The following is a 16613-nucleotide window of genomic DNA, read 5'->3' on the forward strand; positions in this document are numbered from 1 at the left end:
GCCCTCGTGCGAGAGAGAGAGAGAGAGAGAGAGAGAGAGGCAGGGAGAGTCCAATGGTCCGCGTCTATTTCGAGACGGCAACGTGCAGACACTAATAAACTCGTGTTGATACTTCTAATGTTCTCACGATAGGGTCTACACGCGCAGAATTCTATGGCGCTTCGTAACGGCCGAAACACGCGCCTGTGTGAGATCCTGCCATGCCGTGCCTAGCTAACTCGATCCTCTATTAAATTAAAGGACACAAGTGCCGAGAAGTTTGAAGGAGATCTTGCGAATCACTGAATCAATGAGTACGTAGGTGAGAATCGATCGCAAAATCTTCTGCGAGATCGTCCAGAGCACTAGAAGGTCGTTCTGTCATATTTTTAGGCTGCGCGGTGCAAGGGGGGAAGTTTTTACGATATTCTTGCAAGAAACAGGTGCAGAATGAGATGCCGCAAGTGGGACGCAGGGAGATGCGTCACGTTGCCTGCAAAGCTCGCCGATCTGCGGAGCGATCTCTATGCCGGACAATCGAACAAATTCGATGTCAGGCTTGATCCGCGCGAAGAAGTAGCGAGCATCGATAAAATGTACACGGGCCAGGGCGGAGATAGCCAGACGAATTTCTAAAATTGCACAGCCGTACTACCGAGCGATCACTATAAATAAGCACCCCCTTCGGGGTGATCCCCATCTCCGAAAATATACCGAGTCCACTCTAATTCGTGGTACTAATTTACACACGGCCCTTCCTGATCCACCGTGCTCGTGTACTGACCTTGTGCACGATCCACTCGACTGATAGCTGATATAAGTCTCAGCGAACCAGTCGCCACATAAACCTCCGTTGCGACATTCTGTTATACCGTTGGATCGCGATTGAATTTCACGGACCGAAGCTAAGTAGTGAAACTCAGAATCTACTACCTCTAATTTCGAGTCGCGCAAAGAGTCCAAAGTTAGGTACACTTTGATCACCATCTGGAAAAGAATACCACAGTCTAACTTCTCTGTAGCGATGTGTAATTTCGAAGCCGCTGACTTCTCAAGTCAACATCATCGGTTCTATCAGAATTCACAGAGACAGTTCCGTCCTACGCTAAAAATTCAATTTTTGAGCCCCGTACAGCCCCTAAACTCCTGAGAACGCAATGAGCCATACAGACACGATGAGTTCGGGCTCCGAGTAGAGCAGGATCAGCGAAAGGACCCCATGAAAACAACGGCTGGGGATAATAGAGAAATGTCCTGCGATTGTCACGTGATGAGGTCCCAGTGGCTGGTGAGACGATTGGCGGATAGTGAGGAGGTCACGATACCGCAGTGGAACGAACAGCCGAGTGGTTAATGGGTTAACGGCTCCCTCCAATTGGTCGATGACGCTGTGGCCCCGTGACGTCACCGAGTGCAATGCCCCTGTGACGTGGAAACGTGTGCTACAGGGCAAGCGCTGCACAGAAATAGCATGCGCTTTCTCTCTCTCTCTCCTTCTTCCTCGTTCGCTCCTCTCTATCCTTTGTCCCTCTCCTCCCACCTTCTCTCTCTCTCTCTCTCTCTCCCTCTCTTCCGCGACTCCCTCTCCCTCGGGTCTGCTCCCTTTTCGATGCGGTTCGGGGCTGACGAGTCGCGAAACCTCGCCGGTGCCACTTGCCAAAAACGGCCACGTGACCAGACCCCCAGGAAAATGTCAAGCGAAGGAACAACGGGAAGGGAGGCACCGTCGTTCACCTGGTTTACTACGGGTGACCCTAATTACACGCGACTACGATACGCCAGGGATGATCGGGACCAGAGGCGATCTCAGAGGTCGTCTGTTCCCGGGGAGTGGAGGTACGTACCTACCAGTGGGAACAGAAGAGAGAGGCTCACCACGGTTCCTTCGGCACAGGTTCAACCATCCATGGGTGATACGATTTCTCTGCGACGAAGCCTACTGTCCAGGTGATTTAGTCCCGAGTCTCTTAGTGGGTCACGGAAGGTAGGGTCACTAGGCGAAGTCTATTTTGATTGCAGGATGCAAAGCGACCAACGGATTGATTCCTTTTATTCCAAGAACCACTTGCCAGACCCTCCCATTCCCCTAGATTCCGCGTATTTCTAAGCCGAATCGAGCGAAGGAAAATGGAATACTGGTGTGTGTTCCCATGGCGCGGAGGGAGCTCGGAAGACCTACGCATTTAGGTGACGCGGAGATCATTCAAGGCTCTCCAGAAGCAAGGTCTACGGTCTGGAATAGCTATCGGGGCGGTAAATCGTGAAAAGTGGACGTTCGCCACGGCGACGTTCCTTATCTGTCCGATTCCTCCTCTCGTCGAGTAAGATTGGATTATATCGAACGTACTGCCGTAAATTCGACCTTCCCCTTCCGCAAGGGAGCCACCCTTTTGTCGCGAGAGGAGCCAAGTCGCTTGACCTTTTCGATTCCCTTGTCTGCGGACGGCCACGAAGGTGGCGAGCGTCTTCCTGGCTAGTGTCTGGTTTCGTCTTCGGAGCGTCCCCCTTTCGGTGGAATGTGAAAGGCGCGCATGATCATTCTCTGAGGGAGAATCATCGCTCGACGATTTGTCAGAGCTCGCCCTTTTGGACAGAGCACTAGGGCACCTACACCGAGTGTTCGATAATTCTCGCGTCCTTGAGCGGAGAACGAGAAACCTGACAATAACTATTACAACTAGATGACAATAAATAAATAAATAAGTAAATAGTATGTAGGAATTGATACGTACTAAATAAATAATTATTATTTAAATTATACTCTAAATTATATCTATTAACTGTTCCCCTAGCATCCTTGGACTAGCACCCTTCTTTCTGCTATCGATCGATCTTTCCGACATTATCGAATCTTCTCGTTTCCACAGAAGTAACGCGAAAGTACGTTTGTCGACGTTGGGCACGTTCTTCGCGCTCTTTGGATAAGAAAATCCACGGACAGAGAACACAGGGGAGGAACGACGCGAAGCTGCGTAGCAAGCTGTCGAAAAATTCATAAAACTTCTGGTAGTCGTAAATCGCCGGCGCGTTTCGAGGCGAATCCTCGTTCCCCGCGGACTAATATCGTTGCTAATGAGCGAACTTCGTGGCCTCGGTACCGGAACAAGGGTGGGTGACGGGGAGGGCACGGATGCAAGTAAAATTGACCTACAATTTCATGGGGATCCATTCGTGCTGTTCTTCCGGGCTCTCCACGTCGCAGCTCATCGCTTCTTCTTCTGCCGTGGGTCGATTTTGCGGAAGTGTTGCCTCGACGAAGAAGTTTCCCGGGCAGGCTCAGAAATTCACGAGTACTGCTCAACAGGTAATATTTGCACGTTCTAGATTCCTCCTGTTCGAACGTGCCTCCTCGCACGTTCTACTCGTCACATCCCACATGACATAATTAGAAGCAGCGTTCTCCCGGCAGAGAAGTGTCTGGTCACGTGTCCTCGCGGCAAGTAGAATAACAGTGTCGAGAAATACTTTCGCAACTGGAGGATCTATCGAGAAGTCAGTCGCGGCGGACGCGTTCGTTGACGATTCGGAGGAAGCGTAAGCGAGCAGGCCGGACGACAGAGCGACACTAATCTCGGCACGACGTCGTCGCGGAGACTGCAAGCTCGCACCTTAGGCGGAATCTCGCCGCCACGGCTCCCTGGCAGAGCCTCCGAAATTCGAAGGACAGCCTTCGCCGGCATTTTCGCCTCGAGTCGGCCGCGTAACGCTTCAACGGAATCGTCACGCGCCTCGTCGCGTAGCTTAGAGGAGTCGTTGTCCCGCCACGTCATGAATCGCTTTCAATTAGACGAAACACTTCTGGTGAAATTCTCGGTACACTCAAGAGCATTACCTATACTGGGAGCGCGTTACAGCGAAGGGATATAATACATAGAGTCGCTACGGAACGCAAGTGAATGCAGACGATCATGGTCAGACACTAGGAAACGATAGAAAGGTACATGGTACATTGAGAAGTCTGTAGAGGCTCGGTGTAATTCGAGATTCAAGTGATCCTATTCAAGGTATCCTACTAATATTGTATTGTCTGTGTAAGTAGAAGCACCATGTAATGGTCAGACACGAGCCACTTTCCACTGATAGCACCTAACCCTGGAAATCAACACTTCCTATCAGAATGTCTTACTCCAACCAACAGTTTTTCTTCTGTATAAATTAGCGAACACCTTCTTGACTGTAACAAAAGTTACCCCACTATCTAAGATTACAGAAGCTTCTAAAAGGAGAAGAGTAACAGAAGGCTGCCAGCGCACCAGGCTGGATTTTAGAAATTTCCTAAAATGAAAGGGCTCCCAGAGGAAACGAGAACGAAGCAGGGCACGGATGTCTCGTTGCCCCCTGGTTAATGGAAACGCTGGCAACGGGAAGGGGAAGGAGCGACGCCAGGCGTCGGGAGAAAGAAAAATAAAGGTGGAGGTGGGTGGTGGCGTCACATGGCGCAGAAGAGGGAGGTCGAGCGCCTTTCCGTGATGTCATTGACTACGCGCTGCACCTAGTGGGGTCGCAGGAAAAGGGGGTACAGTGGACGGAAGGGGGACGGTGGGCGTTTCAGGAACAAGGGAAGGGGCTCGGAACACGAGCGGCGACTATTCTTAGCCGCTTCAAACACCATCCTCGCGGTCGCCACGGTTGCGTAACAGCACGAGAGAGCACTCTTCGAGGTGTTCGCGAAATGGCCACAGCTGCCGATGGGGCCGATGAAGAGCGTTATCGATAATCTCCGACGGACCGTTTGTTTCACCCGCGGGATGAACGACGCGCAAACACTGCGCGGGGAGTTTTTGGACGCCGCACAGTAGTGTAATTCGCCAAAGAGCTGGCCAAAATGCAATTTTCAAAGTACAAAACAGCGTTCTGCTACTATGGCACATTTGTTATATACATTGCAATGTAACAAATACTGTTTGAAAAATTAAAATACAGTAATCAGTTAATATTACTTTAGGTACTTAAGAGTATTTCAGGTACGCGAGCACCATTTGTTTTCTTCTTGCAATTTTCACTTCAGATTCTGAATCAGCGACCTCGAAAACCCTTGTATACCAATTTTTGTACAAATCGGAAGATGCCTTCATATTTTGGCCAGCTTTTTGGCGAATTAGACCACTGTGCGCCGCGTCATTGGAAGCTAACCGACTGTATTCCAGTCCTTTCTCGCCTCACGGAGAGCGCTAATTGTAAGTCAGGAGTGTCGAACCTCCCCACTCCGAGAGTCGCACGAGTCGGGCCCCCGGTCAGCCGGTCCCACTTATTTTTCTCCAGGCGTTGCACGAGACCCGGCAGGGAGAGAGTGCGGCACCCGGAGGAGAAATTCAGCAGAGCGAAGTAGGTGTGGAGGGGGCCGTTCTCCTACGGCTCTACGGAGCAGGCGAAGGGGAGAAAGAGCCACTGCGGCTCGGGAGCCGCTAGTTCGACACACCTGCGCTAAGTTATCCGATCCCTCTGGGCATATGTAATACGAAAAGTAGAACTATATACCTACGCAATCGGTAAAAGTGAATATGACAGCTTCCGATAGTAAATCAATTGTAAGAAATTGAATTATAATTGCATTGCAAAGAGGAGAACACCTTCGAAGAAATTTCATTCCGACGTTCAACTCGTCACACCAATGCCCCCGATTCCAATGTAGTAGATACTGTAATCCACGAATATTTCGAATGCCGCAGCAAGGAAGTTGCTCAGCTATCGTCTAGTCTAGCCCCGGCATAATCAGTCCGTCCACTCGGTGCCAGCGAGTCGTAGTTTCAAACTCGCCTCGGTTCATCGATTAATTTTCCATACAGTGGGAATCCTTCGGGGTCGTGCAGCCAGTCGCAAGGTCAGCACCGCGAAACTTTACACTCACGCCAATGCGTACAATGCGGCGGGGCGGAAACCACGCAATAAAAGCTTGACATTTGAGCCGCGGACGGGCGTCCATTTCCTTCGCGCCGACGGGGGTGAAGACAGGGCGAGAAAAACTCGCCGGATCCAATGTGGCAAGCCGAGTTCCCCGGTTTTATTAACCTTGGACACTTCGATCCCGCGGAGCGCGCGATCGCGCGGTAATAAAAAGAGGGGCGGAAAAAGACAGGCCGTCCAATCGAGTTTCAACGGCGAGAAAATGGAGCAGGAAGCGTAGAAACGATCTGGAATTAACAGCTTCCCGCGGCGCGCCAGCTAAAGGCTAGCCGACCGACGTTTCCCCGCGATCCTCGAGGGGGCTGCAAGTGGCCGACTGCGTTTCACCAGCCCCTCCCCGATCAATTCCTTTTCACCGAGGAAAATGAGACGGAACAATGGAGGAGCTCGTTCCGTCAAAGCACGGGAAACCGCGACGTGTAATATGCCTGTTATTCAGCGGAAACACGTCGCACTATGTCAGACAGTCTGGAGATGGGCTGCAGGTGGTCGGAGCAGACTACTTTCCGCCTTTCAGCGCTTTTACACCAGCCCCCTACTACCATCTCTCCTTCCCTTTGTGCCCGTCACGCGTGCCAGCGTGTGTGCATCGCGCTTCGGCTCCTTCGTACCACGACGCATCCCGCGGGAACTTAGCGGATCGCGGAAGGAAGCACTGGGGTGCGCAGGTACGGGGAAGGGAACTCGGATGGGCCAAGAGACCTCGAGCTATGACTATGATAAATTATACAATAGTGGTGACTATTGATCTCACCGCGCCTAAGGTCAGACACTACGGCAAAATCGAGTCCCAGCCAACCATCGGTCGGCGAATAAATTCAATTTTCCCGCTCTGAATAACATAACGGTCCTTGCTACCTCCGGAGAGCTCTATCAGCGTCTGGTCGCCTTTCCCGGAATTACGATCGCCGATGGGGCTCGTAGATCCGGAGCTACTGCGCGCCGATAAAGAGGTTTTGATCGCTTGCTTTGCGGTCGCGAAGACGAACAGCTCGCAACTGGGTTGCGCTTTGAAGGACCTCCGAGCGCAATTCGACCCTAACGCTTTCTAAAGTGCAAGATCCCTCGGAACGATGAATAGCATTCACTGTTCTTTAGGTTCAGATATTCCGCCATTGAATGTTGCACGCGTCGGCAGCAACATCGCAGAGTCAGGAATTATTAAAATGACAAAGCTGATAGGAAGAACGGGGCTGTAGAGCTAGGCATAGCAGGACGCAGGGATCATTATCAGGGTAAGTCAGTAGTAAAAGCGGCTAATAGCAACACCGACAGTAAGGTGCTTTGTAGAGAACTTTACAGCTGACTCTGTGTATTACATTATAACCTTCGTTAAAAATGAACGATCTGTACTCCCGACTGTGATCACTTAGATTTCGCTCGATCCACTTTCAGACGGCTACTGTTCCCATTTTATCGTCTAAGAAAAAGAACCAAACCGTTGGAATGAAGCAGAAGTTGGTAGTACCATTAATCCTCGCGAGAGAACGCAGTGACTCGACGAAATTACAGAGTTACAGAATTGTATTTCCTGTTTTCGTGGGTGTTTACAAGTTCCCGAACAAATATTGATCACAACTCGCCTAAGACAGAGTTCGGGGGCAGTACAGACCGTTCGATCTACTCCCAAGGAACCCAGAAACGATGTCCCTGGAAAGGTGAAAGGGCTTGTCATTAGCCGACTCATCCGATCGGAATTCCGGATTTCCGGAAACCTTGCCAATTTGCGGCGAAAAATTCTTGGCCTCTGCTCGCGTACGAGATTTGGCGCGGAGATCAATTCCTCGCGGTCAGCTCGAGTGGATTATTTCCGTGCCTTTCCGCGAATGATTCCGCGAGCGAGATTAATTTTGAAGCAGGGGTGCGATAGTTCTCGCGAGTGTCATTGTTATAAAGGCGTTGGAAAGCAGGGTGGCTGCAGGTTGTGGTGTTTGTAATCGAAGCAGCATTACAGGGAGATGTCGATGAGGGGAATGTCGAGTGTGAAATTATTATAGATGTAAAGAAGTCGAGAGCTACGACTCACCGTCTTTCCTGTAGTAGAGGATCTCGAAATGCTTTTCGACGCCGGCGGCGAGGGCGTCGCGGAGGGCTGCGACCGCATGGGGCGATGTCATTGGCCCATGAAGGAACTCGCAGATCGCCGGTCTCTGCATCACTTCCGCCCTCGAGAAGCCCGTCAGCCGGCAGAAACCATCCGAGCAGTATATTATGTGACATAGTCCGTGTTGAGCGTTGGCCACTAAAAAACTTCGATCTGCAAACGAAGAAACGGGTGGTCCATTATGCGGGAGGCTCGAAACATCTTAGGAGTAGCCTCGAAGTTCAACTAGACTAAACGACACCATAAATTCCCGTATTCGGAGTCTCCAAATCAGGCCAATTTTCAATGAAGCTAATCGAAAGATCGAGAGGAAGAAGCTTCGCCTTTATCACGTGGCTTTCAGAGCGCTAGCCTCCGTATGCAGAACAATTTCCAAAGAACGCACCACGTTTCTGTGTCGCGAGTTTCGCATATTCGTTAACGGAGGAGCTTACATCCCCCGCGTGCGGTGGCGGGACAAGGGGCTTTAAAATAAGTCTGGGATTGCTGGAATGTATGAAAGGACAGAGGACAGAGGCAGGCCTCGGCTACAGCGAAGTTTCATCGGCTCATTAGCGTGCGTGGTTGACATGCCTTCCGAGTAGTACGTCCTAAATTAACTTTTCTTGTTAACCGCGCGCCGGTGAAAATGGACAGGTTAAGGGGAACCGGCGAATCTGGACTCGGACGTATTTATAGATAGCCGATGCTTCAAAATTGTCAACGGGGCGCAAGGGGGATTCGCGTGGGAGGGCGCCGAGAAACGCGGCCATTTTCGCGGAGAGAAAATCGCATGGAACATTTATTAGCAACGATGAACCGAAATCATTATCGCAGATGCGAAGATTGCGGCAGTGACTGATATTAATTCTCGATTATTTCTGCTTTTAATCCTCGTACGACGAATGCAGGGTATAGGATGCCAAAGTTGCAGTAACATTATTTGTAAAAATCATAAAGGAGATATACTTTTAGGAGAATATTTTTTTATGTATTTTTTATTACCTATTTATGTGGGATTAATTAATTTTTTTTTTTTTTTTGTGAAACCCGTTTACCACAGAAATGTTGCTATGGGTCACACTGACCCTGCATTCGTCTTACGCGACCAAATCCACCATTCGTCTTCCGAGAGTTAATCAGAATCGGGCTCGGAACACTTGGCTTGGCAAGAAACGGCGAAGCTATTTCGACGGGACGAAAGGAAGTAAAACGTTTTCGGTCTATAATAGTAGCGAAATCACGAGATTTCTCGAGATTTCGCGCTCCCATTGCGACCTTCGTCCTAAATCTGGCGTCAGCGTTAGAGTGCACACCATAAAATATTTTGGTACCAGCCGTTAAGCTTGTCTGCTCGCCGCAGACGTCGCTGGCCACTGTTAATAATTCCGCTCCTTTCTGCGTCTCATACACTTTTGGACATTTTTTTACCGTCCGCCTCAAAGGGGCGCCTCCGTTCCGGCTGGCGTGAGATGGACACCTCTGCTAATGAAGGTTGATATTCGTACGACATTATATATATATAATTTATTAAACGATAGAAAATTATTGCATGTCCACCGATGGATTATAATAAAATACAACGCAAAGGTATTTCATAGGTAGGTATGAAAGAACGATGGAGTGCGATACGACAGAACGGAAATAATTTAAAGTTTCTATAGCTTCGCGAGCTTTCTAAATATAAATGGAGGGTCCATAGAAAGGGGGGTAGGGGAAGGTGGTGAAAATTACAGACATGTCATCGGGGGACAATGCAATCGGAGAATTTTTTGTGATCGATGTTACGGAGAACCGAGAAGCTGGGTTTCTGGTGCACGAGACATCCTCGACGGGCACACTTTGCCTCCCCCCTTCACAGCCCTAATTGCGACCAGCCCCCCTTAACTTGTTCCGCCGATTCGGCCAAGTATTTGTAAGCGGCGTGCATTATTCGAAACAACTGGGATACGAGGCCCGAGTGGCCGCCAAACGATATCGTATGCGGGAGCCGAGGAAATTTTACGAGCGTCGTTAAGTGAATCGATCAAGTGTTTCCAACCCTTGAATGATCGCCCGAATGGAGACATCCAGTGAAAGGCTTGCCGTTATGTCGGGCACTAATGCGCTTCCAGCTTTGCTTCCGAAATCAATGAAAAAATGGGGCTCGAACGATCTCTCGCAACAGTCGTTTAAACCGTTTATTAATCATTGTCCCCGACACGTGCCGCAGCGAAGTCGATTCTTTCGCCAGTTTCATTGCCTGATCAAGAGACAAGAGACACGGTAAGTAGTGTCGCGCCAAGTTTACGTATCATTTCGTAGTTTTCTTATTATTATACGCGTTACGTTTGTACTATAGTTGCAAGAAAATAATTCTAAATTATTTAAACATTTACGCGAGTGTTGCACGAGCTTGGGTCAATACATACATCGCTATTTTTCATGAGTAGAAATACGGACATTTAGAGCATTATATATTTAATTACAAATTACTAATAGTTAAACATCTTGAAATATCTTTCTTGAATTGTTTTTGAATTGGTTGATTTATTATTAAAGAATTAATCAATTACTCTGCAAATTTTCATCACAAACAAATTTTTTACACCTTCTTTATGACGAGTTACCTCTTAAATGAGCAGAAATTGTCACAATCACCTTATAGGTAAAGGGGCACGTTTATTTGAGTGTTAGAGTAGGGGAGGCCGGGGCTAAAAGTTCCGATTTCGATAAAACATAAAAAATGACTAGAAAATAATGTAGTTATTCTCTTCACTGTTGACTAATTTCTTGTTAAATGTATTATATCTTCTGATTTTAAGCTTGTGTTTAATATATTGTAATAGGTTTCCCATAGAGAGTAATTTATTTGTGGCTGATCGAAGCGGAACTTCTTACCCCTATATGGGGCAAGTTGTTATTGCATTGGGGTAAGTTGTTACTAAAATATAAGAGTTGCCTTTTTATGAAATATTTCATTTTCTAATGAAATAAAACAAAATTTTATTAACAATGGTTATTTATGAAGGTTCGGACCAACAAAAATGTATTATCTTTAAAAGAAAACCAAAACGATATAATAACCATAAACATTATCTTTGGTATAAAAACTATAATCTACTAATCAGTCTTACATTCAACTGTATTTAGGTACCTACTTATTGAGATTTGTACTTGTAGCCTAATGTGGACTCTTGTCCACATCGTACTGCGGTACCCGGTGAAGCGATCGCGTTAAAGTCCGATTTTTTTGGAAAATATTATCAAAATCGTTCTTTCAACGATGCAGTTCGTTAGTTTAGATGTAGAAGAGATTTGCCCATCCATTAATTTCGTATGCCCACCCTTCAGAATCGAATTATTAATGAAGATAGTCAAGAAGTGCGGTACCCGTTGAAGCGATCGCGTCAAAGTTCGATTTTTCTTGAAAATATTATCAAAATCGTTCTTTCAACGATGCAGTTCGTTAGTGTAGATGTAGAAGAGATTTGCCCATGCATTAATTTCGTATGCCCACCCTCCAGAATCGAATTATTAATGAAGATAGCCAAGAAGTGCGGTACCCGTTAAAGCGATCGCGTTAAAGTTCGATTTTTCTGGAAAATATTATCAAAATCGTTCTTTCAACGGTGCAGTTCGTTAGTTTAGATGTAGAAGAGATTTGCCCATGCATTAATTTCGTATGCCCACCCTTCAGAATCGAATTATTAAAGAAGATAGCCAAGAAGTGCGGTACCCGTTGAAGCGATCGCGTTAAAGTTCGATTTTTCTGGAAAATATTATCAAAATCGTTCTTTCAACGGTGCAGTTCGTTAGTTTAGATGTAGAAGAGATTTGCCCATGCATTAATTTCGTATGCCCACCCTTCAGAATCGAATTATTAATAAAGATAGCCAGGAAATGCGGTACCCGTTGAACCGAATACCTTTCCGTTCGTTTTTTTCCGAATGAATTATCAAAATGGATTGTTCTTACCGTAAAGGTTAAAGGTGTTTGGTGACGTGTTATCCAAGAAATGTTGCACACACTTCTTTCTCACTTTATTTGAACGACGCTTGAATTTGTATCGCTCATCGAATACTTCACACTTTTCACACATCTGCAGCATGTGCGGAATAACACCAGAGTGGTTTTCTAGTCATTTTTCACTAATTACCGCAATGATATCGCACAACGGAAAATAATATAATCTCACAGTCACTTCACAAACCGTAAATGAACGCACGGTCTTGCAAGAGTTGCGTCCGAACTCTGTAGACCGACTGACTTTCGTGCGTCGTTGGAAACAATTCGAGGGTGTCGCAGACATCTGTTTACGTTTCGGCGCGTTCGATGACGACACGCAGCGCTGACACCCTAAAGGGGCGCAGCGCCGAGTGCCACTGTCGAAACGTAAACACATGTCTGCGATATTGTCGAATTGTTTCCAACGACGCACGAAAGTCAGTCGGTCTACAGAGTTCGGACGCAACTCTTGCAAGACCGTGCGTTCATTTACGGTTTGTGAAGTAACTGTGAGATTATATTATTTTCCGTTGTGCGATATCATTGCGGTAATTAGTGAAAAATGACTAGAAAACCACTCTGGTGTTATTCTGCACATGCTGCAGATGTGTGAAAAGTGTGAAGTATTCGATGAGCGATACAAATTGAAGCGCCGTACGAATAAAGTGAGAAAGAAGTGTGTGCAACATTTTTTGGATAAAATGTCACCAAACACCTTCAACCTTTACGGTAAGTACAATTGATTTTGATAATTCATTCGGGAAAAAACGAACGGAAAGGTATTCGGTTCAACGGGTACCGCACTTCTTGGCTATCTTTATTAATAATTCGATTCTGGAGGGTGGGCATACGAAATTAATGGATGGGCAAATCTCTTCTACATCTGGACAAACGATATGCATCGTTGAAAAAACGATTTTGATAATATTTTCCAGAAAAATCGAACTTTAACGCGATCGCTTCAACGGGTACCGCACTTCTTGGCTATCTTCATTAATAATTCGATTCTGAAGGGTGGGCATACGAAATTAATGCATGGGCAAATCTCTTCTACATCTAAACTAACGAACTGCATCGTTGAAAGAACGATTTTGATAATATTTTCCAGAAAAATCGAACTTTAACGCGATCGCTTCAACGGGCACCGCACTTCTTGGCTATCTTCATTAATAATTCGATTCTGAAGGGTGGGCATACGAAATTAATGCATGGGCAAATCTCTTCTACATCTAAACTAACGGACTGCATCGTTGAAAGAACGATTTTGATAATATTTTCCAGAAAAATCGAACTTTAACGCGATCGCTTCACCTGTGCCCTTCTTTTCGAGGTTTTTATTTTTCATTTAAATTCTGGAGGGTGGGCAAATGAAATCTGAGAGTGGGCAAACGTGGCTAGGTCGGGTATATTCGTATCCTTCTTTTAAAAAATTGAAATGCATTCATCGTGGGTGATGAAGACAAATTTTTTATTTTGTTCATAACTTTTTTTGGAGGGTGGGCAAAAAAAATTTTTTATGGAGACCTTACCCGGTCTCCCCTACTCAAAGTTTCAGTATTCTAAGAGTCGTTGTAATTTGGCTTGTGAAAGGTCGATTTGGGAATACAGGGGACCTGAAGTGGACGTGGATTTGACCACGCTCGGCCGATCGAACGGGGGCGAGCGATCACGTAATATATGCGATTATCCAATCCGCGCGATGTTGATCAACAATGGCGCGAGCCACGCGTTCCTCCGCATTTTCAATATCCCTTCATTAGACGCGATTGTCCTTCGCAGAATGTTTAGGTATTAAGGCGCGGGCGGAGGAGAGGGTGCATCGATGGTAGTCGTGGCACGCCGGGCAATTCGACGTGCCCAAGGCTGACATTTCTCTCGAATACTGGTACACAGGCGAGTCGGCGCTCCCGCGAGTTCTTTCCAAAAGCGAAAGATTCTTAATAATCTATCGGGAGCTATTAATAAGTTGAGAACGCGGCTTCGTTTGCCCAGATAATAGCTCTGGCAGTGACAGAGCCTTAAAAACGTCTCGACCGATGAGAATCGATTTCCCGTATTTCACGTATAAGGAGGATTAAATCGTCCATATTTCTGTACCCACGGATGTAAAAACGAAATTGACTGGCAGCCCTTAATATCTGATTGACAGTAGATTAATTTAATGCCAATCACAGACGGAGCACCTAGAAGACACTATCCAACATTGCAATCGATAGAATTTAACGCGGATAACTCGAACGGGGTAAATAGGAAGTTGTAATGCGCCAATAAAAAAAAAGAAGGAAAGAGCAAATAAAATCGTGGAAACGAGCGGCGGACGCGGGTAAGTGCGGAGTGTGAATGATTATTTCGAATGTGATGGAGATTCGCGGGAAATTGAGAGGAAGGATTGAAAAACAGCGGGGTCGTGCTCGAGTTAACGAGGTTTTAGGAATCGCCAGAAATTTGAACGCGATGTAACGCCTCGTGCAGCCATGTTTCTCAGTGCAATTTAATTCGCCCGATGGCTGTAAGTTGGAAACAGTAACGCGCGCGGTAAAACACGCGTCCGGCTTCACCTTTTTTTTCTCGCCTTCCTTGTGCGGAGTGAAAAAAACCCCCGGATATTTCGTGCCCGAAGAATTAAAACGCCATGTCCTCGTAACTAAAAGGATAATTTAATCTCCTCCAACTCATAAATTCCAGCTCCCCCACTTCCATTTTACCACACCACTTACTTCTCTCTCATTTCCAGGTTCCTCGACCTCTTTCCATTCCACATGTCACGGCTTTCCTATATCGCCTCGCGCGAACCACCCGCGATCGTGAGAAGCGACGCTTTCGGAGACAGATAATAGAAGAGGGTCGTATAATTACTTTTAGGCAAATTAGCTCTCGGCTAGTTAACGAGGGGAGCTTTGCATATTATTTATCCGAAAAAAGAGGAAGTTCTGCATAATTCGGCGCATCATTGCAGCGTCGGTTGGCAAGTTTCTTCCGCGCTGAATTATTCAGTATTTAATTCCCCTCCTCCCTCATCAGAGAATTTCAAACTGTTTGGACGCGCGGCGGTTTAATTACACGGCTCAACTTTCTGGAGCGGATATCGAGCATTCCTCCGAATAAAAATACCTACACCGGTTTCGATCCTTGCCGCTACGGAGAATCCTATGAAGGAGACCGGCGCGGCTTTTGTTCCGCGGCTCTGACCAATCGATGGTAATTACAAGCGAATGCTGACTCGTCGCTGGCCACGACAGTGTTGCTTTTCAGTGGTTTAACCATGATTAATATTCCTTTCCGCTATTGCGACCGCGGCTGGAACAGAAACGAAGCATCGCTCCCGCTTCGATCAGCGGAGATTGATCACCGGCGATTTTTCTGCGAAATCAATCACTCGAGATCGCGAAAGGAGGGCCCCGGTTTTCTACATTTCCCGCGTTAAACGATCCCCATAGCACTAACGAGGATTACCAAACAGTTTCGCGTAAACGTAACCATCTATCAGAGGCTCTATTTAAAGAGGAGGAGCGTATTAAGCACACTCTCTAACTCAACGAGAATACAAGATTGGAGAATAAAAAGAGCGCCACTTTTCCAGCGATTCCTCCCGAGTCGATCGAGCCCTCGAAACCTCGTTTCCCCAATTTCCCGATGTTCTTCCTCGTTGCTGGCGACCCAACGTTGCCCCCGAAATACAATATTCTTGACGGATTAATCTGGACGGGCGGCGGCTGATGGAGAAAAAAATCGCGGAGGAGGGAGTAAAATAGACGAGAGGGGGCTTCTTTTCGCGGATCTCCGGCCGAGTTTATCGGCCGAACTAGAAATAGATAGGTTGCAGAGTTCGCATCGGAGACAGCCCCGACAGCCTTGCAGGGCTGGGCCCTTTGCCAAGGATGTCACTTAGACGCGAGAACTACTTTGCTATCCGTGCCATTCCGGAATACTGACCGCCCCGGCTCTTATCTTTCCGAGCCGCTACACTGGCCGAGGCCCTTAATCTCCCGAATCCCGGCAGACACGGAAAAACGAGGTTTCTGGTGTCGTCCGTGGGAATACTTTTATGTGGACAGTTGGACAACCGAGCCTTCAGCAGCGGGGAGAAAGGGACCGACGGAATGGGGGTGGAAGAATCCCTGGAACTCTGAACTTTTCAGACCGGAGAGAGCTATCCTCTGAAATGAAGGGAGATTTGGCTTTCGCGATGGAGTTTCTTATTTGTCTACATTGCTTCGCGAGTAAGATTGTTACGCGACGAAGTGGATGTTAAAGGACATCTTTGAATCTCGGTAGTAAACCCACCTGTACCGTAAGAAACGCCAGCGGGGAATTCATTCAGCAACTTGACCGATTAATGGGTACCTTACGTAGAATTTTGCCCCCGTGCCGCGACAGTACGACGATTTAGAGCTGCAGCTAATGCCCCGTGACGCGTGCTAGATTATCCAATCCAGCGGTTTTTAATCGATATTTCATATTTATGGGTGACATCGCGATGTTGCTCTTATCTTTCCCGCACGGTAATATAACGGATGCCTTTAATGGTCTCTCGCCTTGTACAGAGGCGGGATTTATCGCCGTTCCGGGACTGCTTTTCAATCACCATGCTAAACTAGAATCTTCCGTTTCGCTTCGACGTTTGCACTCTTCGATTGGCCACTAGCAACGATTCGTAGGA

General features: G+C 47.2%; 1 protein-coding gene across 14 annotated transcripts in view; it reads right to left on the reverse strand.

The window, feature by feature from the left end:
• Positions 1–16613, reverse strand: part of Sei (potassium voltage-gated channel seizure) — a 114690-nt gene that overhangs the window by 85963 nt on the left and 12114 nt on the right. For 13 of the 14 annotated variants that reach the window (XM_076824886.1, XM_076824882.1, XM_076824877.1 and 10 more), the window contains exon 2: positions 7910–8140. In XM_076824886.1, the coding sequence (XP_076681001.1) occupies positions 7910–8140 (231 nt within the window). Of the gene's footprint in view, positions 1–3130; positions 3559–7909; positions 8141–16613 lie in introns of those variants that run through there. The other variant, XM_076824885.1, reaches the window with a different exon arrangement.

Source organism: Andrena cerasifolii, chromosome 12, assembly GCF_050908995.1.
Source record: "Andrena cerasifolii isolate SP2316 chromosome 12, iyAndCera1_principal, whole genome shotgun sequence".
NCBI lineage: Eukaryota > Metazoa > Arthropoda > Insecta > Hymenoptera > Andrenidae > Andrena > Andrena cerasifolii.